Below are 27,818 nucleotides of genomic sequence, written 5' to 3' on the forward strand. Positions count from 1 at the left end.
CGTGCGCTCGCATCGACCAATACACAAACATACACGAACATGTACACGTACGTTGGAAGCCCAAAGTCTCTGATGTATGTTGGACAGGGACGGCTCATTGGCCCGTTTTAGGGAAACGGTTTCTGTCCCGGGGGTGTATTTCGCTTCTGCCGCTTTGCAGCCCTCGGTGATATTGGATTCATCATTCAAACATCTTTGGGATCGGCCGCTCGTATCGCGGATCGGCTCTGAATGCGCAAACACGGACAGAAAACGACGATATTGGGCGAGGTATCGAAACATATCGCGCCAAGCGATACAGGTTTTTTCGTGGAATTGGAACAGGGCTGTATCATTCCAACGATTGAGGAAGCATTCTAGTATGACAGGTTTGGAAACTCTATTTTACTTTTGCAATTAATCGTAGAATGTTCCAAGAATATAATTTGAAGGAACGTCTAAATTAAGAATGAATTGATGAAGTTATTAGCCATTTAGTGAAGCCTAGTGATCGATGCCTTATCTTGTTATCTCTAACCTCTTCAATCCTACCTATTCCATCTTCTTGAAACACTATGTATAGGATTCTAGAATATTTCAAAAATATAATCTGAAGGTAACATTGAAATTAGGAACGAACTGATGAAGTTATTAGCCATTTAGTGAAGCCTAGTGATCGATGCCTTATCTTGTTATTTCTAACCTCGATCCTATCTATCTCACCTTCTTGGGACACTCTGTATAGGACAGCTGTATACTGTAACCATCCACTGTTGTCCTTTACGCTATCTGTGTCTGAAATGCGCGCGACGTTACTCCGATGCCTGGATTTCTGCCATTGAGGTGTTCTCATTCTCCAAGTTAAATGACCTTTGAGATTGGCTCAAACTATCAATCTCAAAACATGTCACGTATGTATTAGTTCAGCCATCAACGAAACAATACCGAAAGTATGTCTAAATAAATATACATAACCCTCAGACTAATTAATTTTCAGTAGTCAGGAATCCAAATGAAAATACAAATACTTTTGTCACTCTAACCAAACATAGATCCTGCTCCATTAAATCTAGGTCACGTTCCGCTGAATTTTAGAAGAGTTCCATTTTCACAATAGACGAATGCAGACCATCGCTTTCGAGGCATATCTTCAAAGGATATTTTCCAGTAGTTTCAAAATATTCGCAAAAAAAGCAGGCCGTTGTCTGAAAAGGTAGACCGACAGCGGGTTCTCATACAGAGGATGAACGGAAACTTTCCGCGCAACGGAAAGTATCAAACGTGTATTCGAATTCAACAATTTTTCTGTTTCGCGACAAAGGGACTCGACAACACGCGAAGGCGTTGCCAGTTCGTTGCAAACGCGCTGCGAACCGGAGTAACTATTATTTAACGAGTGGAATCGCTATCCAACCAGAGTCTGAAAAAAAGATCACTCCCCTTTCGTTTCAATTTCCAGCTCGCTTTTGTCGGAGTGCGTCTACCCTATCTGACTATACCTCGGACAGAGGCTTGCCAGCGATAAATTGCAATGATACCCAGCGCCACTTTCCGTGACGAACGAAAGAAAGCGAGATATCTGCCGCGAAATCTGGCGGCTGTCTTTGAAAAATTGGCGAACCCCCAGAACCAAGTCGGTTTCGACGCGAGGCTGCCACTCTCCAAGCGAATGTAGATCAGGTGACGCAGCGATGGGCAAAACTCTTATTTAGATAACATTTTCGAGGAACAGGTGAAAGGAGAGCTGTTTACTCGTTGCTGGTTGCACGAAAATTAAAATTTGAATTTGTTTCGGAAATATCTAAATTTAAATACCGCGTTTAAATTACCGTATGCCTCTACCGATTACCTCAACACTCATCTCTTACCTCTGTTTCTTTGGGTGAAAACAAACATTCGAACGGCAACGGATCCGTCCAATTTGCGTACTTCTGCGTGTGTTTGTATCGCCCCTTTTTTTATGGTCCTCACTTCTCTTTTATGGTCATTTTAAACAGTCGGTACGATTTTAAATCTCAAAAGCAACGCGTGTATCATTCTAGACGAAATTAAAGTTATTATTTACATCGTTTCTTTATTAAACGAAATCCGTATCCTCTAATCGTCACAGAACTGTAGAGACTTAACAGAGTTTTTCTGTTCAATCGAATAATTCAACGTCGCAAATAACACAGTTGCTCGATTGAATTATCTTTCGGGTTACCATTACATCGACTTTAAAATTCCGAAGCATTTAAACGCCCCACGCTGAACAATGCGGAATCTTATATGACGTTTTACTCTCAGCTGAATTCTGTTTATTTTCTTTCAATTGTCATTCACCCCGTCGCCGAAAAGGTCGAAGGTGGTTCCTCGCTCAAGGGACGTGTAGGTCAGTTCATTAATAATACATCGGTCCCCATAGATTTCCCGTATTTTTATGGCGACGCGTTTCCAGCGATTCATTAATTTCTGACCTTGTTAGCGTAGCATTGTGAAGCGGTGGTCCCGCAACGGTGCTTGAGCGGTGCCCCCGGGAGCAACCGGGGGACAAAGACGTAGCTGGGCGAGAATAAGAGAGAGAAAGACGTTGAGAGGAACAAGGAGGGAGAATCTCGCTTGGCATTGTCATGCATTCAGCACTGGCACATAATAATGACAGGGTCCTTTGTCGTTTATGCGCCCTCCTGTTTTCTGGCTCGCTCTAGTCATGATCGCCGGCTACCATTGCCCCGTATTCTCGTGTTCCTGCAGAGGTCGCTTCCCTCCTTATGACCTCACGCGCAAAAAGAGTGAGAGCATCGCGTGGCAGGGGGAGCACCCAGAGCTAGCGGGAAATTTCAGGTTTTCCTCGAAAAAACGCGCTCATCTATTAGTATCTAGGAGTAATCCAGAGAGCAATTTGCACCCTTTTACAGGGGATGCTAGGTGGTAGAGTTTGTACCTTTAAACTGGAACTCTTAATTGTCTCTCCATCTCTTAGAATACGTTTAATAAATAAATTCGTCGGTAATCGCTACTTCCCCCTTTCAAGTTAATTAAAGGACTCGATCTCGCGTCGATTCATGTGTGACATTTAAGTCTCGCAGGGCATGTCAATTGTCAGCTGTGGAGTCCTAGTAGCAAATTCGGAATCACAAAATTCTCGTTGCAAACAGGCCGAGGTGAAAATTGCTGCCTGTCCCGTTTTCAAGTGAGTCGACGGTCTCGTACCTCAACGACAGGAGTTAGTGTATATTAATAGCGTGCTCAAACCGTTGGACTGGTTGCGTGTTCGTCTTCAGACGGAATAAGGTCAAACATTCGCGAGGAAAGTTCCCGCGTTGAGACATCGTACTGTACACCCGGGCATGTTCTCTTACAGACACCGCCTTGGGCGTTGGAATACTTGGCCACCTAGAATTGCGGATCTGGCGCCTCGAGGGCCCAGGTCTTGGCAGTTTTGCAACCCTTTTGCCCTCTCTTTCGTAATGTTGGTGTAACTCAACTTTGAGTTACAATCCAATTGAATGTAAATAAAGAAATCTATCAACCTTTCCCGATGTAGATAAAACTTCCTCTTTCTAATTTGCTTAAGTGTGCATTCTCATCCCTTTGTCTTGTTTCCAAAATTAAGCATGCCTCGCGGAAGCAGCCGTTTGTGTTGCGCGTCGGTGAAACCTATCTTTACCAAGCATTTGTCTGAACTCTGCGAGAACGTTCGATCAATTGCAAAGATAGTTTCGCCGATCCTTCCCCAGTTCGTGCTTTCAATATTGCACGTCGATGTTCGCAGAAGACTCCCCGAGAGGGCCGCAATGCCTCCCGTTGGATTTCCGAGCATGATCGAAAGTTCTTGCAGTATTCCGAATTGCGTAACAACCGCCTACAATTGGGATCCTGCAGTTTAGTAACTGCCCTACCATGAGCAAGTTGTTTGAGTATCCTCGGATAGGGATTGAAGTCCAGAGACAGCGTGGACCGTGCAATTGATTCGCGTTTACCAATTCGACGACTAGGATACTTTTTGTCAAGATAGCCCCGACTAGTTGGAGCGAAACGGGACGGAAGTTAAGCATCCATTCTAACTCGTTCGGCAACTCCACTTTGCTGGGAATATTCAAGAAAAGTAGATCATTTCGACGGTTAAGACTGGATGGCAACGAAGATTAGCCCAATTTCCGGGAGAATTACGGAAACTCCGAGTTTCTAAATTCAGAAGCTCCTTAATAGATCGTGCTTTCAACCCGATTCGTCATTTGTTATTCGTAACGTACGCTTGATCTCGATAATCTCGTAAGATTCTAGAATACTTCGTTCGAATGGGGATCGTTTATGCTTCTATCTTCGCAAAGAATTTCTTCGTCCTTACGAACGAGGACATCATGCAATCTCTCTTAGAAATGAAAATAATCTACACCGGGAATCGCTAGGGGGACGAAACCGGATCAAAATGATAATGGAAAATCTAACACTGTGGCCAAGATGGAGCATCGGTTTATTTTTATCGCTGCGCGCGATCCCTTTGCAGCTGTTTGCCCAGAATATCTCGTAGCTTATCATGGAGTCGTCAAACTCATACCTCCATCAAAAGTGTCAAAATTGGAGTCAGTAACACTCTATAAATACACGATTATTTCAACGTATCTTCAATTTCACAGGCATTCGAATAAACGGAAGTTGGGACTGGATTCGTTGCCATTGCTTTCATTTAAAACTTTCGTATTTTGCATTCGGTAGAGGTTTATTAAATTTCAATAACTAAACTGGTTTGTAACGTAGATTATAGGAATCGTGATCAACTCTCGTGGCGTACTGGTAAAAATTAAATCACAGTTTTAACTTGCAAAAAAAATCATTGCACGAGTCTGACTGATGATGTTTACATTTGCCCCGACTTTCATTTCACGAGTCTGCCACGTGCTATTCATATTTGGGCTTAAATCTTTATCACGAGTCACACTCGCTAAGGTACGGGAAGGGGTTAACAAACTGAAACAGACAAATGGGAACAACGCAGTTTCCATAATGTCCTTTACACATGCAAGTATCATCGTATCCACTTTCTAGAAGAGATTAAATACTACACACTATCATTTTCTATCGTCTTCAACCCCCCCGGCTCGCCCGGCAAGTGGTGACCACTTCAACCGACGAGCCATCAACAACTTTCCCTCGGCGACCCGACCGCTCTCATCTCCACCCCCGTTTAGCTTCCCTAACGCGGCTAGACTCGGCATTAAAATACATCTCGCGACTCGCGAAGACTCGACAGCCGAGCCAAACCGAAGGAAGAGGAAGACGCGGAGGAAGCAAAAGAAGAAGAGGAAGACGAGGATGACGACGGTGGGTTCGGATGTTGAAGCGACCGCCGCGTTCTGACGAGGGACAACTGGGCCAATCGATACCGCAGCCACCGACGCTGAAGCGCGGGGGTGGATGGCAGAGAGCGGCGGTTGTAGGCCGGTGAACGTTTGCGACGAGGATTCAGGGTTGCCCGAGGGGGTTGTGGGGATTTCGGTGGGGGGCGTAGGTAGCGGTAAGCAGCGATAGGTGGCGGGTAGAATGTCGCGGGGGTGGCAGCTGCGATGGCGCCACTGTTTCCCCGCTGTCGTCTGGCTCTCTATCGTATAATCCACGTTGTGCGCAGACTCTACTCGCGGACCAACGTTTTCCACCCACAATATTGTCGGATCTGTCGTTTTCGCCCGCGTTTCGATTGTTGTTGATACTACCGTGCCGCTGAAAAAATTCTCATCGAGCCGATCGTTTCACCGGTTAACTCCTCGCCGAAAACCGCCGAGCGTTGCCACGCGTGCACCCTCGTACGACCGTCTGGTCGCCGCGAACCCGCGACTGAAGTGTGCAGCATCCCTGAGACCCGAACACCCCCGCCTGATTCATAACCTTAAAACCGTGGACGCGGACCTTGCGCGTGACCGCGACGAACGCCGTGCGAGTGGCGATTTACACAGACATAGACGTCCATCTGGAAACGGCGTGACGCGCATACGTGAGTGTAAACAGCGTCTGCGAACCGGGTGTCGCGTTTCCGTGTGGATGCATTCGTCTGGGGCTGGGACCAGATCGGGAATTGGTCTTGGAAAGCAGCAAGGTGCGACAAACGGGATCACCTGCCCTCGAGGTGTTTTTCGAATCGTTTCGAAGCCTCTGGGCATCCGTCTGAACTATGGGGACCTGAGGGTGAAAGGTGAACGACTCCTCGAGTTTCACTCGTGGAAAGTCTGACTTCTTTACCGTTTGTGACTGTGCACGTTTTCGAACTTTTCGGGAGACACTACCGTTTCCGGTTTGGAAGGGGGAACTATATAGTGTGTTACGATTTGGAACTAGCAGGGATCGTAGAGACAATACGGAGCAAGAAGTGGCGAATGGGCGGTCTCGCGACTGTTTGAGATGGAAGTGAGTAATAGCGGAGTAAAGTGACCGCTGTATTGGTCGTGATGATCATCGTACGGCCATAAACTGTCGCCAGAGTGATTCAATTGCTACCGCAAGCCGACCCAGCAGCAACGATGCATCACTACTATACGCAAGAAGACATAGATCGTGTCGGTAAGTGGAATTCGCGTTGGAATTGATGTTTATCTCTTTACCGATATTGCTGCACAATTTTTTTTTATTTCTAACCCCGCGGGGGACGATATTCGCGGCGAACAGGCGCTACTTTCGCGTCGTTTCCGAACGTGATGGAACGTCGAAGCGTAGGAATCGATGGCCACGGAACGGACTCAAGTGTTTGCATCGCTGTGCACTAGAGTGGGTCTCGTTTGATTGATGAGGTGAATTTGTTCATCCTGTTGTTAACAAGCTATTTTTCCAAACGGGTTGCAGGATATGAACTAGCAATCAAAGTAGGTCGCGTTTTATTAGCGTCTTTCTCTGCGCGGGTAGGATCGATAACCATCTTTTTAATCGTTTGTTTATTTTTAACTGACAAGCAATCTATTCACTTATTATAAATTTCCTTCTATGTTTTATTCTATTGATTCTGTTAAGTCAGATACCGTAAGAACATATTATTATTAATAATGATGGGTGGCTTTGTCGTATCCATTATACATTTCTTTCAAGCCTACTTCGCGATTGAAATGAATATCTGTGGTACTTCAAGCTAAACTGTATTTCTTCCTTACCATTATAGTTATGGATTAATCGTAAAGTGATTCTGCTGATCCTCTTAATCCATTTTTCATGTAATGAGGACTTATTATCATTCACATCGCAAATGTTTGTTATTTCCTCCATTAAAATTTTCTGCAATAATTCGAGTCTGCATAATGACCAGCTTTAATTAATAAATTTCTTCAAGTTCGACACGTTATTAGACTTTTAAAACTCCCAATGGGTAGATAACTATAGTTCGTCGATCGTTCTAAGGTCAGCTCACTTTTAACTCTTGCTCGTCGTCAAGACGAATTAAGAGGGACGCGTTGGAGAACCTCGCCGTCAACGGACACCGAAACGAGACGGCGATGATAATTATTCAATGAAAAAGCACCACTCCGAGAATTGTATACGATTACGAAGTTTGTCGGTGTTCCTTAAACGATCCGAGCGGCGACATCGCGATTTACAATGCAAATTCGGACGCGGCGTATAACTTCGCTGAATTATCGGTCAAATCGCGAGTTTCGTCCCTGACTGTAAATTGTTCGCTCGCGTATTTACACGGAATTAAAGGCGCTCCTTTGAGACCATTCGAATTACCTTACGCCCGTTATTCAATTTCTCGAATTACGCGAACGCGAAACCTATCACGGTAAATGAAGTTTCTCGAACAGATCTCCTCAGCGAATAGAAGTTTTCTCGGTGTCAGCTTTTCTCGGCACGGTGTTCAATCCCAACTGCGGAAGATAATAAGACGTTTGTGATTACATATAATTCATAACTAGACTGAGAATTATGCGAAACTTTTTTACAGATAGTGAACAAGAATTTGAATCAAAATAGAAGTGTCTCTTATCTTCTCAACGGTGTAATATACATATTATGCAGCTTAATTTGTTGATTTCCACATCTGTTTTCCATATTAAGAAACGATATTCAAAGGGTTACTTAATATTCTATTAAAACATTTGTGATGGATATGGGCTACATTCGCTGGCCCCTTGTTGTTTTATTTTAAACTCGAGTTATACAAGAGTCGAGACAGAATTAATTGGTCTCTCGAGGACGCCGAAGACCTACCCTTCTCTCTCTAACTGTGTAGCTACCCTACTGCTATGGATAAATGGTTAATTTATATTAGCGTATTTATTTAATGAAACCAGCACAAAATACAATACTCTTCCTGCTGATTCTATATTTCTTCGCTGCTTTCATCGATATCCAATTTATATTATTATAAATATAATTCACCAATAATTTTTATCCCAATATTCTTCTACATTCATTGATTCCACATGAAAAGATCAAAAGTGACTGGCAGAAAATGTCACACGATGGATAACAGAAACAGGAAGACACATCCGTTTTGGCCCCTCTGACATTTTCGTCACGCCTATATATTTTTTTCGTCCCCTCGCGGCGCGAAAACACGCGCACGGTATTCTTAACATTAACGCGCCTATTTGGGAAATGTATGCAAGTTAGATCCCAGGCGTACTGGCCGCCCCTTGTACCCGGGATTATATTAGGTCCTTCAGGCTTTCCGCGTGGGTCTCCTGCGGAATTTAAATTGGCCCGGATACGATAGCAGCGAAATGAAGGAATGGAATAAAATTTGCAACGCCTTTTTCGCCAAGCGCATCGATTCTCTTCCGCAAAAACGTTTAATTTTGCTCCTAAGAGAAATTTCGATTTGTTGGAAGAGGGTAGGGAATTTTAGTTTTGAAGTAGCGTACTTGATAATTCTATTATACTGCATCGTTATTACATTTCATTGTATATACAGTAGTAGTGTTTAACACTAAACCTGTCGTCATACTTTCGTGTCTATTTCTTCCATAGTCGATTAAATGACTGGTCTTAAAGACACACTTTTCAATTGCATGCAAGAATTTCACGTAATTCTAAATTCAATAATACACGAAACAATTGTATACGTATAATTTTTATATCGTATTATTTGTTAGAACTGTACAGAAGAGTTGCAAAACAGTTATTTGACCGATCGTGATAGGTTTAGTGTAAATATTTATATTCGGGCTGCATTCAAATTAAAAATATTCAAGCATCCACGGTTATTTCATTCATGAACTGATTGCAAACCCTAACGGACGACCAACGGTGCAGTTTTATTCTACATTCATCAGTCATATTCTCTGTCATCTGTACAAGCATCACTTCCCAATTGACCATCGCCAGTTTCTCTACTTAAGGGGTTACACCACGTTGCCCACCCGAATTCTCAGGCTTATCCAAGAATTTTTTTGAAGCGATAACAAGATTTTATGTACATTGAACAAAATTCATGTATTGTATAAATATTCAAGTAGAAAATCATTTTTTGTTCTTTTCATTTTTGTAAAAGTGGCGGCTTGGCAGACGACCTGGTTGAGCGTCTCAAAAATAAACGGTTTTTCCGTGGACACGATGACTCGAGCCAGTTTCAAGCTAGAATAGTGAAACATAATTAATTAGTCTCTTCAGACCAAAAGCTAGTGAAATACATAGCCGTTTTTAAAATAATATGTACATTAAGCAAAAAAAAATTGAATTTTTTAAAACTACCAAAGCGTCATTTGACCCTTAAAGAAGCTACCTGCAATGCTGGTGAAACGTCAGGTTACCCTATTCAAAGGTTTACACTCGGAAATCACGAAGAATGAGGCCAGATATTAAGGAGAAATCGGTAACATCAAACTAAAATTACTCGAAAATCCTCGATTCCGGAAGGAACCGCTGCATTGCCATCAAAATGTTAACTCGGCCGCGATCCTTCACAGATCACGTATCACCGGTCTGAGTCCACGATCATTATTCCATCGGTGCCCCCGTATCGTATCGATTCCACGTAAAATCGTCCATAGAAACGATCTCCCCAATTGTCTTCGCGGGGGCATTTACCAGATCCCCGGGATCGTGTTCGCGTGAGACGCCACTTGACTCCTTTATTCGCTCGAGCGTGCTCTCGTCGCTCCCCTGTGCCCTGGTAAAAAATGTCGGTCGAATGGATCATGTCCAGGGCTGGTTGGCGATAAACAATAAGGTGGCGAACGAGTAGGACAACGCTGGCATTGTTCCTCGTCGAGGCGGGCGTCGCACGTACGCTGGGTCGCGCGTCCCCGTAACGCATTCTGCTTTAAGGCCGCTCTCGGGCTGCTCGTAAGCAAATTAGAATGGCGCACGTGGCTGGCATAAGTCGGCTCGCTGTCTGCGTGCTCCGTGTGGGGCACGTCGGGCTGGATTTGTAAGGCCACCCCTTTTCCTAGCCGCGTCCTCCGCAACATAGCCGCCCCTTCGCGCCAATGGGCTTTTCTCCTCTTCTTCGTCCGAAGGGCACGGACGCATCGGCAATTACGCCACTTTATTGCTAGGGTTACGTGTCGTGCGCGGAATTAATGCAATCCGCTGGGAGGCTCGGTGGTCCGACCGTTTTTTCGCCGCGTGAATGTTTTCACGGGCCATGACGCCTAGGACTGACGCTACGGGTTTTAATTTGTTTTCCTTTCCTCGGGAAGAAATGGCGTAGGTGTGTCCAGAGTCGAGTGACTGGATACACGTTTGGTCACCTTGGCTCCCCTTTGTCTCGTTTGTGTTGGTAGGTGACGTGATTGTGGCAATTAGGGTTGAGTTTCGGAATCGGACCAGTGAATTGTGGGAACGGTTGGAAGTTACTGCAGAAATGTTTAGGGATGACCTCGGAATGTACTCGATGTTCCGATTCCAAGGTTTTAAGATCCAGGCATCTGGTAGACCCAGTGTCCGTTAACTGAGTTCTCCAAATATATCTGACTTGCAGATGTTAAGTGATAGAGCTGGGTTTGTAGACAGATTTCTGTGGAACCAGGAGAATTTTCTTTTTTACACAGTATTCCATAGACTCCATCGAATTTCAGGGAAGTGCTCATCATTTTGCAATAGCCTCTAATTCTTGGACGGTTATCCAACCAATCAGAGACCGCGCTGAGCCCTCTCCAAGCATTGTCTGGGCACTCGGTGCGCTTTATTCGAATCCTCAATATGCCGCGACTAATTGAATTCGAGGGAATCGATTATGCGACGTTCGTGCCCGTCGACGTAATATTTAACGGCGTGATTACGAACAGACGGAACGACGGCTTTTCTTCCAGTATCGATTTCGCTTATTCATCCTTTTTTAATGGAAGGCTCAACGCAATCGAGAGAAACGCTCTCGATGCTTCGGCTCGTTTCGCGCTGAGTTATTGTAAACATTGAAATCTGCACGGGGGGATTCGAATGCAACATCGATATTGAATGTCCCGTTTCGTGTTGTCTGGTCACGGCGTAGGTTTTTTCATCTCAATTATTATTCGCAGCCGTGATGACCGTTTCCATATTGTATATCAAAATTGACACTTGAGAAGAAATCGTTGCAGCGCCATGAACCGGGAACATTAACATTTATCTCACCTTCTTGGAGAAGTAAAATAGAGTGTAAGACACGGAAGCGTAGGTGAACGATAAGACGAGGAGAAAAAAACATCTCGACGGATAAAAATGTAAATATCCACGTCGGAAGGGTTACAAGGAGGGACTTTTATCTGAAATGAAATTACGGGTGGAAGTGCTAGCTACGTGAATACATTGTAGACGCGGCAGCGTAGCACCCTCGCTCAATTTGAGTTTTATTTATATCCTCTTGGGGGTAAAATGGGCATTGCTATCGTCGCGACCGTCAATTGTGCTCTGTCGTCCCTCGTTTCGGCTTTGGCATGCGGCTGTTCTCGCGCGAAAATGCGCCACGACGCAAACAAGTTTCTCCCGTAAGTGATCACCATTTTTTCTAAAATTGCATCAAGTTCGTTCAGATTTGATCGTCGATCTACACGGAAATTCCAATTTTTTGTATCCATGGAGGTGTTCTTTATATAGGTGTCGAACAAATTGATATTATCTGAGCTGATACAGTGTACAGAATTGGACAATTCATTCTTTCCACACCTTCAAAGTCAGTTTTGCGCAGGTATATGACGAGCCAGGAACAAACTGACGGCCACCCTACCGATAGGGCTGCAAGTGGAACATGATGAATCCGAGAAAGTTTCTATTGATCCTGCGAGACTCTCTTCTCCTCGCTTCTTCGCTCCTGCTCTAAAATTTGCATAGATCCTGCGAGAATCCAGGTCCCCGTCTTTTCATGGCCTCCTTGCTTCTTCGCTTGGAACTTTTTACAAGACGCACGCACATTAAAATGCGCAGCGTCCTCTGATTACCCTCGAGATCTATCACGAGGGGGCTACGAGTGCTGTTAGAGGTAATTAAGGGTAGCAATCGATGTATGAATCGCTGATGATTTGTTATTCGAATGAATAATAAACCACCGGAAGGCATTGTTACTCGTGGATAAACAGGGAACGGTTGATTAGTCACTTTGTAAGCTGTAATACATTTGTAGGTGTAATTAACAGCAGCACAGGTACGACATTCGAGTTAGAAACTTCGAAAGTAATTTTGTAAAATTGTTTTATTGTTTGTTTGGGTTGTAGAGCGATAATACTGTCAAGCTTGTTTCAATATTGTGTGAAACATTTATGATTACTAGGGTGCAGGTTTTATACATTGTATGGCGTATACGAATATGAGAAACGTATGCTAAACGTATGCAGAGTAGATGTATTTATGCAGAATAAAATGCTAATATTGTTATATTAATTTAAAAAATATTCAAATTAAAATCTTCGTGTTTCGCAGATGCTTCCTGTATTAACATACGCCACATATGCGTCATATCCACGGTCTAATAATAACAATATGTGCACAACCATTTACAAATTAATGTGGTAATGGGAACAGGATCATTTATATTGGGAACACGACTGCGCTTCCGAAGCTCTTGTCGATATAAATGCCTATTACTCTTTTAATTTTGATAAACGGTTATAGTTGTTAAATATCACTAACGAGCGATATTGAAAGTCAATATTTATGGACAAGTTGTATCGTGGACATTTAGAATATTAAATCTATAATACAGATGATATGATTACTGTGTTATTATTGAATAATCGATGGATAAATTAAACTTCCAGATTGGTTTAGTGAAATATAAATATTTAATGGTTCTAGAAGTGTTATTCATAGGTTGATCCCATTAGTGTTCTTCCTTAACAATGATTTGCCTAAATTGAAAATTGCTAGAATTGGCAATTAGGGGCCGATTGAAGTATTCTCTGATTGTTTGGGGAACGAAGAACAAACGAGCATGTTTCCCTATGACAAGCCTTCGGTACGAAGATAAAAATACAAATCGTTTATTTCGCCCAGCGATATTGTTTCCGCGGGGAAAGTGATTTATTGTTACCCCGGAGGGGATGATTTTTATAGGAAAAGCGGAATCCCATCAAGCGCATAATATAGCCGTCTATCGGTTTCGTTAGAACCCAGCGCGCAATCGACGCCCCGAACAATGCACCCCCAACCGAAGAGCGATATAATCGTTAAATATTTCGTTTCGCCGCTGTATAAATCGTATCAGTCAAGAGTGTTTTTTTTTATTTGTTTTACTTTTTAATCTCAACTGTTAATCCCGCGGATCGATCCGCGACGACTGGGGGAGGGGTAACTCAATACGGGGACGGCGAACAATTTTCATTCATCAGCGCGAATTCTATCAGCGAAGGCTCCGTTGGAAACGAAGCATAGAAACCAGGAGGAATAAAAAAAAATCGAGAAACGCGTGCTGGAGGCTACCACTTTTGCTGGCGACCCTCTCGTGCGGTTATGGTCGCGCCATGCGTCGACTCTGCTCGAAAACGAAGAGGGAAAAGAGTTCTATTTACGACTTTGTCGGGTAAAATGGAGATCGTAGAACGTTCTCTCGACAGATAATTATTTATTGTTTATTCATTTGGATAATTAGTGGGTCCAATGTCTATGTTGTACACGACTTTATAACGATATATATCACGCAAAGCATAAAATGGTGTCACACCATGCACATTTTGTAAAACCCACTACCTGGCAGATTGTTTCAAAAGTGTAATTGAGAAACAAAGATAATTTACATTTAAAAATATATTCCTTTCGTCAATTAATTTTGATGCGAACCACGCGTGTAAAACCACTGACCATTTTAATTGAATCCTCTTAGTGCATAAATTCCTTCGTACTTAGGGAAGATGCTTCTGAGCATCTCAGGTACAAAGTACCTGAGATTCATCAAAATCCATTGGTACCATGTTTGATGGTCCCTTTGTAAGTGAAAGAAGTGTACGTACGATTCTGGAGTTTTGTGGAATTTAGGATTTGAATCCCTTCTTCTAGTGATTAGTCGCCCGTAAGATACCAGCGGACTTCTCCAAAGATTCTCACAAGCTTATATTTAAATTCATGCATGTAGTCCCCAGGAGTAGCTAGCCCAAGATACTTCGCCTTATCACCTACCCTGGGGAGCCGCCCTTTCGACTGGCAATAAACTGGATTTGTACACCATGTGCTTAAGCACTCTGAAACCAGATTCTCGCATGTGCGACGCGCAATAGTGAACACACTTGACGCAGTTAAAAAGCATCACCTTTCAGAAGCAGCGCGCACTTAAGTGGTGTCCCAAGCGTATCCCGCGTGTTGCATATGTGAGAACACGGCATAATCCGCGACAGGAGCTGAGATTAGCCAGATTTTCAACTAGGTAGCCTACATACTGCACCTTAATAGTCGTGTATACGAGGAAGAGTGCCAGGTCGATTACATTGCTGAACCCAGTTTCCAGTTTGGATCCTTGCGTTCGTTGAGAAACTGACCTGTTTGTGTCAACTGGGATGAGATGCAGTTCCAGTACTCTGTAGGAATGTAGTGATTAACCTTTTGACAGGTAAGCATTTTTGGGAAATACACAAGGTTTATAAGTAAACTTTATTCCATAACATAAACAATATTTTATTTCTTATATATATTTGGCTACATACTTTAATACATAAACTAGTAAGAAATTGTATATATGTTATTTATTTAATAATTATATTGTATGTATTGAATATGGTATTCATGTTTAAGTGAAAGTGGAATCTGAAAATTTTTTATTATTATTTGATAAAATAATGAAGTGATGGAATCTATTTATCTAGATGATACTACCTTGTCGAATCAATAATGTTAGTAATCCAACAAGTCTTTATCGCTCTTTAACGAACCTTCGTTCATCTTTTAAAGACTTACTTTCCTCTACACGTAATTTTCAACTACGCACATCGAGAATGAAAGAATGCCAGTGTCCTCGTATAGCAAACGCTCCAAATATTCGGGAATTGCAGCGGAATTGTGCCGAGCGACACAAAGCGCGAACTAATTCTAAATTTAATGGGAATAAACGGGCCGCGGCGGAATAAAATATCATTAATGTAACGAGTCGAACGAGGAGTCGTTTAAACAACGCTTGCACCCGACGCAAATGATCCGATCTGTTAATGCAGTTGCAACCGTTGGCCGGGTGAATTAGCACCGGGAACAAACGATTATCCTGTTTAACAGGCGGTTTAATGCCCGCGATATCATTTTAATATAATACGTTCCATCGACGCGCGAATCATGCCAATATTATCCAGAGGTATGTTCTACACGTCGGTTCGCGGAAACGTATCGACGGAATTACAACGAAATTGCCACAGAAAAAATTGATACGCGTGCAAATTCGGCTCAACGTGATCGTTGGCAATTGTGAGCTGTTGTATCGCAAATAAGGCCTCAAAGATCTCGAAGGCATTAAATTATTTGCATACTTAAAAGTATCTTTCATTTGTGCAAACAATTTACCTGACCTTTGTTTGGAATTTATTATAAATGTAACGCTACACTCCGAGATGCAAAGTTAACTACCACTTTTTCTACACTGAGGGTATAAATTATTTGCACAATTGAAAGTTTCTATCACTTACGTAAACAATTTACACGACCTCCATTTGGAAGTTATTTTAAATGTAATGTTGCACTCCGAGATGTCAAGTTAACTTCCACCTTTTCTGCACTGAGAGTATAAATTATTTGCACAATTGAAAGTCTATTTCACTTACGTAGACAATTTACACGACCTTCGTTTGGAAGTTATTTCAAGTGTAAGGTTGCACTCCGAGATGCAAAGTTAACTACAATTTTTTCTCCGCAGAGGACAACTGATGAAATTCCAGCTACCTGGTGGACGAATTGTAACGCGTCCGTCGAACAACGTATCGCGGATTCGCGTCACGTAACTTGTTTTACGTTCCCGCTTTTGTTCTGCATGAATCTTATTAGCGCCGACCCATTTTACGCTGAATCGAGTTAAACGTAGTTTTACCCGATGAACCGAAGCCCCCTCCCCCTCGCGAGCTTACTTTCGCTGCCAGCTGTCGATCGCTCGGAAGTGATCGATATATAATTAGCCGCGGCAACTCGCTTCGAATGGAATGGCGAATGCCTTTATAATGGCTGGCAAAGCGGTTGGCGCCACTGTGAATGAAGGTTTTAGTGCACCACTCCGAAAATCGAACCCCAGGCCAATCGGAACTTTCTGTCGCCATCTTTCCACAGTTACATCCCGTTCGCGGCAAAGTCTTTATCCAGCCTGGATCAAAATATGCCCCAGGATGCAGACCGTACTCATCGCGTTACACGTACGCAGCGCGGTCGTGTGTTCGCCCACGCCTAGTCTAGTGTCCGCTATTAGGAACAAACCGGAAATAGAAGTGGCTGAACTTTAACTAGCTTCGTAGTGGAATGGTCTCGTTCTCTTCATCAACTCAAACTGCGGGAATTAGCTCCTGGCCCCCGTCCAGATTACTTCTGTTCGTTCGAGCCCGCCGTGAGCCGCGTCCCATTTGTCTCATTTGCCCCCCACCTCCACCCCCACCCCCCACCCGAACTTCTTCGTAATACGTTAATTATGAAAACGATAAGCGAATGATAATCAACCGTGGCTATTTCGAACCCTCCGGCATCGGAGTAGCCAATTTTCTCCGTTATCGTCGACGGAACGAGTCGGAAGAGGCTGTCGTTTCTTCGTTCATCAGAGTTGGGAACGATCCGCCTCGCGATAGCGCTTCCGTTGCTTCAAGAACGTCTTTGATTAAATTGCTGGTGTGTTTCCTGGGGTGAACAAAATTGATTGGAACTATGAACCAGGATTTCAACACGGACCATTCGTTTAATGGACGAACTGTTTCCATTTATCGTGCTCTTTCATCTCCGAGTACAATGTTTCTCTGTGGTTAAGTCTGTTGTACATGGAGTTAAAAATTGAATTACAACATCTTTTTGTACTTCACAAATTTTCAAAGATGTTGACACGAAATTCTTGGTTAGCATTGTAGTATCGCCCCCCCCCCCCCCATTCCCAAAAATAAGGAGTTAAAGATGGTTACGAATCGTAACGAGCGGGATTGGTCGCGTAGGAAAAGCGGTTGACTATGGATTCGAGGATTGTGGGTTTGAATCTTCGTGCCTTATTTTTCGTGGAGACTCCTACAGTATGCACCGGGATAGTTCAGGGGTTGTAGTAACGCAGTGTTGCGATTAATTCCGCCCGTTAGATGGAGGATCTCGGATCAGGTTAGAATCAATTATCTCTGGCTACAAACGTCTAGACCTGTATCGATCCGTCTCGAGACCCAAACGATACGTCAGCAGATCCTGTACTAATAAACATTCATTAGTCGCCAAACCGATAGGATCCCGAGGATATTAGGAACGAGTACGGACGACGCTGGATGGAGGGGTGCGAAACGGGGAGACGTTTGTTGACAAAGAAGGGAAAGTTCATTCTCTTGCGGAATGGCCGTTCGTGATATATGATGCGTGACGAAACGTTTCAATTAACTCTTTTTCCGATACGTCTGCTTAATTGAATAAACTCCATCGTTTATATACGAGTCAACTCTTTATTCTTGTTAATTTTTACTCCGTTTGTGGCGCATCATTGTCTGATTTATCGAAAAGTGCAGAGGCAGTGGATGCAGAGAGAAATATTTAAATATCGATGTATTGAAAGACAGGTTAAAACAATGGATGCCAGGAGAGGTGCGATACAATTATTTTACATAATTAAACGTTGATATTCCCCACAAATGCACACACGTACATACATTTTTAACCTCGGATACATTTGCACTCGGAGCCATTTTGATACAGAATGTGCGAACAGGAATCATGTTATATTACGTAATGTATTAACTTATAAAGCATGTAATTTATTGTAATGCTACTTGAGCTTATACGAATCTTTAGAGATCGAGGAACATATGTATATGTATACGTCAAAAATAAAAATTGTATACTATTCTAATACGTGACAGTGTGTGAAATAGTCATAGATATGCGTTGATAGTTTCTATCTGTTAAGTTGCAATCTTAGGCATTGAATAGAATTTGATAGATATTTGAATAGAATCCTTCAAGGAATCATACACTTTTACAAATTTTACTCGCCCATAAGATTATCTTGCGTAATCACTAATAAAGTTTGTCTGGACTTACGATGTCCCCTCAGAAGAGACATCCGAGTTTAAGGATTAAAATGAATATTTATTTATACAGAGACGCTAGATATGAGTTTACGAAACTGGGAATGTAGATCTGGGTTAGGCTTTGGAGCTACCGCTATAAACTAAAGTTATTTCTGCAAGATGGTGCAGCTCAAAATTCTTTTCCTCGAGATTTCATTCCAGGCCACCCAGTAATAAAGTTCACGGTGCCACAATTGCGTCAAGGAAATCATAAAAGTTACGCTACCTGGTAAACAAACTAGAAATCAAAAATTGGAAAGTTACTCGCGGCTCTCGAGTAAAGTGAAACCTCGCAAACTTCGGGGGGAAATTTAAAAACCAAATACGTAGAAGATCGATCTAAAGGGCTCATATTTATAAACCTTAGCGGGAAGCCTGCCACGTGGAGGAGCAAATAGAACCAGATGGAATGATAAATCAAAACGGGATTCTCGTACGGTAATTCTCTCGTAAATCACCGGTTTCGAATACACAATTTTACCTCAAATGCCTATCGTAGATTGGAGAAGGGAAAGGAGGACAGGAGTTTCGCGAAACTAACCAACGTGGGTGGGTAACTGAGGCTGAATCGAGACGCGAATACACGGTTGATCTTATTGTGAATGGGCTTTGCGGAAGCCTCAACTCCTCTGTGAACGTGCGGAGATTAGTGGTTGTCAGTTCCTCTTGCTTCGCGAGATCAGAAGCGGAAAGGAATCGACACAATACCTCTCTGTGGATTAGTAGCACGCGCGAACTGCATCGGAGGGACCGATGGAGCAATGAAACACGGTTTAGCGGTTAATGCTTTTGAATAAGTTGCGGACACCTACGAAATTAAGCGATAGGAATTGTTTTCTCCTCCTATGGTTACTCAGCAAACAGATGAAACGCCCAGTTTAGGTATCGTTGATCCAAGGATAGTGCACAAAAGATAGTTCATGTAGATGTGAGATTATGAATCCGGAAGTTAATTTTATAAATACTGTAAGTGACCGGATTTGAGGATTCAAGGATGGCCAAAAGCTAAAAAATTAAACTGCACGATGTAATATGAAAGAGAGTGAAGAGTATGTTTTTCTTTGCTAACGGCACCAAATGCAAACTTGAACGCATAACTCTGGCCAATTCACACGCAGGTACCCCAATAATCAAGCGGTCCCTGGCATCGACGACAGTTCGAGTGTTCAGAATAATAACCAACACGATTCTACAGTTATAATATTTTTTCGTTTACAACGCACGTCTCACACACGACTGCTTTTACCATTCGCAACTCTTTCTCTCAATACCTGGAAACTATCTCGCAGCATCCGTCCATACACGACGCAATTCGCAAAAAAGACTCTTACATCTTCATATATATGAAAGATAAAAATGTTCTGATGAAAACAATAATCCAGCCTCTATTTCTAACGCGACCAGTCTCGAGACATCCTTTGTTCCACCAAGATCTTGGAAAAACGAACGGTCTGTCTACCTCCCTCTTGTACATTGCGTCTGGGTCCATCAAAATAAGCACAGAGTACCAGCAGCCCCATTTCCAGAAGAATCGCTCTTAACTACCGAATCCCTCGATAATCGCGAGTACATAGCGCAATCCCATCGTTACGGTTCCATGGATGCAGCCGCATGACCAGCAATGCGGGCGCAACTATTAATCCATCCGCTGTTCGCCGCGAAAACAAGAACTCATCGGTGGATCCGACGATCGCCGATTAACCACGGCTGGCGCACGTCCGTCGGACAACATCCGCGGCACTTGACGAAGGTAGAGTGTTAACGATCATAACACATCATGCAAACCTATAAGGGGTAAAGCGCTGATCAGAATGCCTGAGCACGCACCCCCTTGGATTACCTCCGCCGGCCAGCGTCCCACGGGTTGCTTGTTCTACTGGTAACGTTTCGTTGCACGATGCGCCGACAGTTTGCCCTCCTCCCCCGTCAGGCCATCAGCCATCCACCCCGCCTAGTTCAAATCCCACAATCGAGTGGCAGGCTATCGGGAATCGCCCTAGATCGACATTATCGTTAATCAACCTAGTGTTTACGGAGTCTTAAGCGACGCTGTTTGCCTCGCGGACGCATACAGCGAGGCCACGCATATGCTCCGGGGTTTACGAGCTGATCGAAGAAGAACTGACGGTTCCGCTGCCCTTATTATTATCTGAAAGTAATCTGCTAGGGACAGCAGTGGTCAGAGATTATTTCGGTAGAATTGGTCAAGCAATTTTAGGGGTAGCTAGGATATACCCCGTGTACAAGCATGCTCCGAATCTCTCGGTACCAAAAATAATGCAATTTTCCGTTTGGTTGAATAGTGAAAGTTTTGGGTCAGTTCATTTTCTTTGGATGGGAATTATGTATCGGGAATGTGGATTTTGGGTCACCGGTGACGCACGTGACATGAACACAAAGCGAATACGCGCGTAATGGGGCATGCAAGCCGCGCCATGACCGTCGAATATTGTTCTCTGCGAAGCAGTTTATTGAATTTAAATTAACAAGTGTAATTTGCGTGTTGTGAAATTGACGTTTATACCCTACGTCGTTTAACCCTTTGCGAACCGGGCGATTTTGAGTAAACTTGGCGGTAGTATATGCGGCGGTAGTCTGCAATGGGTTAAATCTAATTTGAGTTTATACAGGGTGGTCCTTGCGAAGAGTCAGAGGCGATTATCAAGGTTTGAGGGCATAGAAGAGAGTCTACTACACCTTCCATACCCTTAAGAATACCCCTCCCGAGACTCAGCAACCTCGTTATACTCTTAAAGGTCAAGAATCAGCGAAGTTTGAAACAAAGAACTCAGCCACAAGCACAGACACGGACTGATTCACCGTAAACGTTGCAATTAAATTAGCCAGTGGCGCGGCGACGCTGGCCAGGAACGCCCATTAAAACGATGATGGTCGCCGTTCCAATGTAGCGTTAGCGGGAACTCTCCGTAGAACGAGCCGCGAATCGTAAATCGCGAACGATCGCCGCTCTCTGGTCGGTTCGTCGCGATTGTCGCATCCGCGCGCTGAACGGTGGTTAAAACCGTGTGCAGGAAACCGAACGATCGTGTCGAGCATAAATCGTTTGGCCCCGCGACCTTGACGGATTACTGCAGCACCGTGGAACGCAGGCTGAGCGCAACATGGCGTAGAGCAAAGCGGAACGCGAGAGAAGCAACAAGAAGGAGAAGTTACGGCTGACCAGTTGGATAGGGAAGATTTTTCGAAAGTGGCGAGTATAACGACGGACCTGGCCATGCCAGGGAGAAACAGCAGCTCGTCGACGCACGCACACCACCCTGAAACATCGCTATGTCCAGCTACGTGTATACGTGTATGCGTTCAGGACCGAGAGATCTCCCCGAGGAGAAAAAGGTAACCGTCGCGCTCCAGAGATTCTCTGGCGGACAGCCAAACACCCAACAACCAAGAAACCCTCAGACTCAACTGTATCCACTCCATCCACGGACCCGACCATCTACCAACTCTTCTCTTTTTCCTGTCCTTTTCACCCTTCCTTCTCCACCTGCTGGCCTCCCAGTTCTTCGCATCCCTCGCTACCGAAATTCCATTTTCTAACGTCCTACCCTGCCACCCTCCGCCCCCGCAGCTTCTTACTCGCCCTTTCGACTGTCACTCCGAGCACTCGCTACCGTTCACGGTTATCACTCTCCCATCCGCCTGGTCTGCCCCTCTATCCGCGCACCTCGGTTCGATTCCTTTGGACTAGTGATTCTTAACCACCGAAGGAACATCAGGGCTCTGTAGTGGTAGCACTCTTCGACCTCTGAATGTTTTCCAAACAACCTGATGATTTTTATAGATTTTAAAATTATTATTAAAAGTCTGGAGCGAGTATCACTGCATCCCTTTAGCGAATGAACTTTATTTTCTCTTTCGTAAAAGAAATCACAATCAATCGTAAAATAAGAGATCCTCATCTAACATTCTTGCTTATTAAATTATTAACACATTCGCGACCGGTAGATATTTTACGTTTCTAATACCGAATACCTACTGACTACCTACTGAAGCTGAACATCGCAAATTTGTATCGTTAAGGCGAAGATAAAAATTATAAAATATATTCTGAAATATTAATGTTATAAATATGTAGTGTATAAAATAAAAAGGTTTTTATAATTTTGTCATAGCCAGGAATAGAATTTGAAATAACACGAATTCACGTAAGCGGTCACGAATGTATTAAAATACTGCAAACATGAAGTCGTCCATCTACAAAAACTCTAGCATAGCTGAAGCAACGTGAAAGGTTCAGTAGATAAGGCAATGCAGAATCAACCGCAGCGCGCTGTGAAAGAATCACCATTCGTGAATTACAGTTTACTACTTTAATTAATGTCCACTATGTAGGGTAACAAAGCTAATGCAATTTCCAAGTCAAAAGGGTGCTTTCCGAGTACGTAGAGAGAAATTTGAATGTATTAAAGCTTCCCAATAGCATTCGCAGAGACGTTAGCCCCCGCTGGGACGCCATCTGGTTTAAACTCTATTCGCTCTTTGAGTAAATTTCATTAATTTTAATTAAAACATTTTTAAGAATCTTGTAGACTCAAACCGACGACAACCGTAAAGTTTGATGAAGCTGACTCCGAAAGCTGGATGAACTTTGAAATTACTTTTCAAAAGAACGCGATCCTTAATTGCAAGATTCCGACTCTTGAATACCTTAAAAATCTTGTGAGAATTTAGAGAGTAGTTTCATCTGAAAGGATAAATATCAAAAATAAACTTTAGCTTCTTTCACATTTCCAAATGTAAACAGATTCCATCTGCCACTTATTCGAAGCTCTCTCGGATTACTTAAAATAGATGCACAACATCTGCTTAGATAGCCAACGATTTAACTCTTTGGTTAAAGCGACTCGCTGAACAATGATTGGACGTGGAAATTGAGTGAAGTCGATCCGTGGCTCTTCCGTCGCTGCTAACCTCAATTCTATTCTCCCAACGATGTGTAATTCCGGAGAAAATTTCCACCATTCAAACTGACTTCGTTTAAATGGTTGTTTAAAGCAATCCACTTCATTTAATTCCGCAGCGAAAGAGCTGGAGCTCCAACCTGTCGCTTAATCTAGACATTCGGTCCAAATTTGGAATAATCATTATAGTAGTAGGACAGGCTAAGAAGATTTCTGCAGAAGTCGAGATATTACAAAGAATTACAAAAATAGAAACCCCAAATTGTTAAATTGTGCATACAAAAAAGGAAATGTAATGTGTGCAGAAATGAAGAAAACGTATCTTCGTAAAGATAATTGATTAGAAATTTCTAACATCTATAATAGCAGCGTGACGCTAAGAGAAGATCATGCAGATCAAAATGGCGATGTCCGTACGATCGTGTAAACGTAACAGCCGTGTCATTAACCAGCCTGGTACATCGACCCAGTTGTTGCCGCGCCATTAGCAGATAACGACACTTTTTCGTGCTCAGGTAGAGTACATTTCAAGATCGATGCCGATCGTTCCGCTCACTTTGCCACGAACGTCGCGCTTTCGTACGCTATGGCACGGTTTCCCTTGGAATCAGCTGGACCGCAGTATCCAAACGGCGTTCTCGAAAAGGGGAAAACAGCGACAGCAATTTCATCCCCCGCGCTTAAACACGGTCGCGCGAGATGATTGATCTTCCCTCCTTGATTGTGTCGATCGCTCGCGATGATGCGTCCCCCTATACCGAGGAGAGGTTGATCGATTCGAAAAACGTGCTCAAATGCATAAGGTTTCAATATTGGGATGCACCATGACCCACGAGCTCGAGGTCATTCGTAATTTAGCTGTATTTGTTCAAACGATTAATTTATCTTGATGTGTTTAGTATTTGCAAAGTGGTCCAGAAGACGGGATGAAAAATTGAAAAGGAGCTGGAATTCTATCTAAAAGAAGCTACAAATTCTATCGAAACAGACGAGTTTAATTCGAATTAAAACCAGTAGCCTGCACTGTTTAAGGAGTTATACCACTTTGTCCATCCGAATTTTCAGGCTCTTTAAAGAATTTTTATTGAAGCGATAACAAGAATTTATTTAGATTGAAGTACATTAATGTATTGCATAACTAACCAACTAGAAAATCATTTTTTATTTTTTTCATTTTTACAAAAATGGCGGCTTGACTGACGACATAGTGGACCGTATCAAAAATAAACGGTTGTGCGGTGGGTCGTTTTTAAAAATATACATTTTTAATAAAATGGTATCCATCCGAATTCCGATGAATCATTACGCAGCAAACCCCGCGGCTCGCGTTAATCGCCATCTATCGATATTTGCCCGAAAGTTTACGACTCATAATACGTCACGGATACTTTAATAAATCAAAAATTTCCTATAAATTCGGCTTCCAACTGCGGCGCGATAAAAACACCGAAGTGGATGAAGGATGGCGACGGTGTGCTATCCTCCTAAATGACAAATAGCGTCAAAAACGATGGTATCAAAATTTATAGGAAAGCAGGATCAGAATTCGTTTCTCGCAGGCCTCGTTTGAGGACAACTAACGAATAACGCGCCGAAACGATCGCTCGCCAAAATACCAACGCGTTTGAAAGTGCGCGAACGTGTCGTTCCATCCTGCCCCAGGATGTTTTTCAATTGGCAATAACATTTCACGGAAAAAACAGCGCCCACTCGCGAGCATATGAACATGTTCTATGAGCAGAGTCTATTGGAGACCAGCGGCGATGAAAATCGCTTGATCGCGGGGTGGTCAGCGGAAAATATGAGATATGGAGGAACCCCTTGATCGATCCTCGTCACAGTCTCCGTGTTATCGCTATAACTACTGGACGAAACAATCGTAGGCTGGTCCAATCGCAGAAGTGTGTTACGCACTGGATGGAACACTACCCGAAGTATCCTAATCCAACTCTGGAGACTACTTTCGGGTGATTGTACAGCATGTTGAGTGAACAGTCAGTTTCGACATCAGCTGGGTTTAAAATGCAGCCCCAAACTCTCAAACATTAGTCACAAAGCACGTGGCTATCTAGCCTGGATTGGATCAGGGTACTTTTGCGCTGTGTTGGGTGTACAGGCAAGCCTAACGCTGGCTAACCGAGCCAATCAGTGGCTGTGACAGTAGACCGCGTGTCTCGTTCGTCTGGCCGCTCGTTTTCCTTCGTTTTCGCCGGTCGACGCGGGCAAACCCATTGTTTACGCGTTAAACGGCCCCTGGTCGCGCGTCCGACGCGCGACAATTTATGCCCGCCCGTTACAAAGGGAAGCGGTCCAGCTCGAACTGTCACAGTGTCTCCTCGGCGCAACAACGCGTGACTCAATCGAAGCCTTTGATCTCGCGGCGCTGCGTGCCAATGACGCTGTAATTCCGAGCGTGGCCACGGATACGAAGGATCGTAAGGCGTGTTATGTATCCTTTACTTCCGTGTTTCGCCGCTCGACTGCTTTGACTTTGCGGCGAGAGTAATAGACACCCTCGCGCTGTGACAATTGGCTTCTCACGTTGTCGAGTCTTTGCGACTGACCTGGCTGTGTGTCGCTGCAGACGACACCATTTTCAAACCGATTGCTCCATGATTTCCGTGACACCGCAAAGGATCCTGCTGGTGATTCGTGTATTCGATGAGGTGCTTCCACGAGAGCCATTTAGAGGCTCTCTATGTTTATTTCGAAATGCTCGAGATATTGAATCTTCTTTTGTGTAGTAGTGCAGGGAAAAATCTCTCTGCATTTCGACCTGGGTCTGTTAGATACATCTGCCGAGATTGTCTTACAGAATCTGTCTTAGATGGAAGGCTATTCGTCATTTGTTGAGTAGTATAATACAATTGCTCGACAGATTAGCGTTAGGTAATTAGTTGGAAGGAATTGTCCATGTGATTAATAGCGTTACGTCTAGAACGCGATGTGCTAGATAAGCCTCACAATTAGTCGAGAGTCTATCTAGCATGTATTATTACTCTTTGTACCAAGATTGTTGGAAATACCTAGACACCAATTGATTCAATCAAATCAAAATTCCAGCGCGATCGCGACATGGCACGTTCGCGTATTTAAAAAGTGCCCCGACGCTCTATAGTCAGAGCAACGCGCGACACTATGCTCCAGCTTCGTAACTACTGCGCCGTGATTTGCATAAGCAAATTTTACGCGGCATAAATGTTTCAGCGAGTCGTAAATTGGATTAAACGAACCCCCTTGAAAAATTAACCGTAGCAGTTTTTAGCTGTTGCAGCGATCTTTGCTGAGAGAGTGGCCACCATCTCGGACGTTGAAAATAAGACGATGTTGGGGATTTTCTTGGAACGATACCATATTTCTAATCGAAGTTCTTCAATGGTGTATTAAAAGTATGTACATACTTTCGAAGACTTTTAATGGCATTAAAAGACTTTTGAAACGAAAAATTTCGAGACTTCGAGGAAATAGTTAAACAAAGGAAATTCAATTTTGCGAAATAGTCAAGATGGTGTCCAGTCCTATGTAGGGTGCTCGCACGCGTAGTTTGCTTTTTCTACTTCGCAAATCCTGGAGATTCGAAAAGAACAATATCGAAACGACGATTCGTCATGCTGCTGTGTACCGAAGCGTGCCCGTGGATCCTGGGAGTTTCGTAAAAATCCTGAACGCGAAGACAGTGACGAATTGCAGGGCAGATAAGGGGACAGACGGCGGGTTGGAACAACCATGCACGCCGATGAAGACGAAACTTCGGTACGTCGAAGCGCAAGAAGAAGCGTTAACCACGCTCCTTTCTTCTACTCGCTAATGACTCGCTGTTCGACTTCGGTAATTTTTTTCAAGGAACACAACTTTGTGCATCCACTCTACCACTCTCCACTTTAACCACCCACCCTAATTGATAACGTGCAGTTCCACAAGTATCTTTGAACTTCTAATCTCTAAAAACGTCTTGAAACGATGATCCTTTTTTTTTTCTTTTTATTAAAAATATGAAGCTGATTCATTGCAATATAACGAGTGCGTGAAATTTTGACCAATGAATTTCAACAACACCGAGGAGGAACAGGAATAATAATCGTAATATATGCGAATATTTTCACATGTTATCCACATGATAACTTTGTTGTGTCATTGAAACGAATGAGTTAATTTGAAACTTATTAGCTAGAAATTTGTTGGAAATGTACGAAATTGACACAAAATTACCATATAGTAACTCCTAAATTGGAAGAGTGTTAGTTATATTGTAACACAGGTTGAAAATTGTTTCTTGGGATCGTTCTGTTTGATTATATCCTCTTCAAACACCAGCATTAGGTCCACTTGCCTAACTTGA

At 43.3% G+C, this 27,818-nt stretch overlaps 1 protein-coding gene across 5 annotated transcripts in view; it reads left to right on the top strand.

Moving 5' to 3' along the window:
• Positions 1-27,818, top strand: part of LOC128875378 (teneurin-a) — a 770,168-nt gene that overhangs the window by 462,829 nt on the left and 279,521 nt on the right. Inside the window, exon 1 of one of the 5 annotated variants that reach the window (XM_054120904.1) lies at positions 5,667-6,513. The exons of the other annotated variants lie outside the window; for them this stretch is intronic. Coding sequence (XP_053976879.1) covers positions 6,474-6,513 — 40 coding nt within the window. The 5' untranslated portion in view covers positions 5,667-6,473. Of the gene's footprint in view, positions 1-5,666; positions 6,514-27,818 lie in introns of those variants that run through there. 5 annotated transcript variants of the gene reach the window in all.

Source organism: Hylaeus volcanicus, chromosome 4 (genome assembly GCF_026283585.1).
Source record: "Hylaeus volcanicus isolate JK05 chromosome 4, UHH_iyHylVolc1.0_haploid, whole genome shotgun sequence".
NCBI classification, from domain to species: domain Eukaryota; kingdom Metazoa; phylum Arthropoda; class Insecta; order Hymenoptera; family Colletidae; genus Hylaeus; species Hylaeus volcanicus.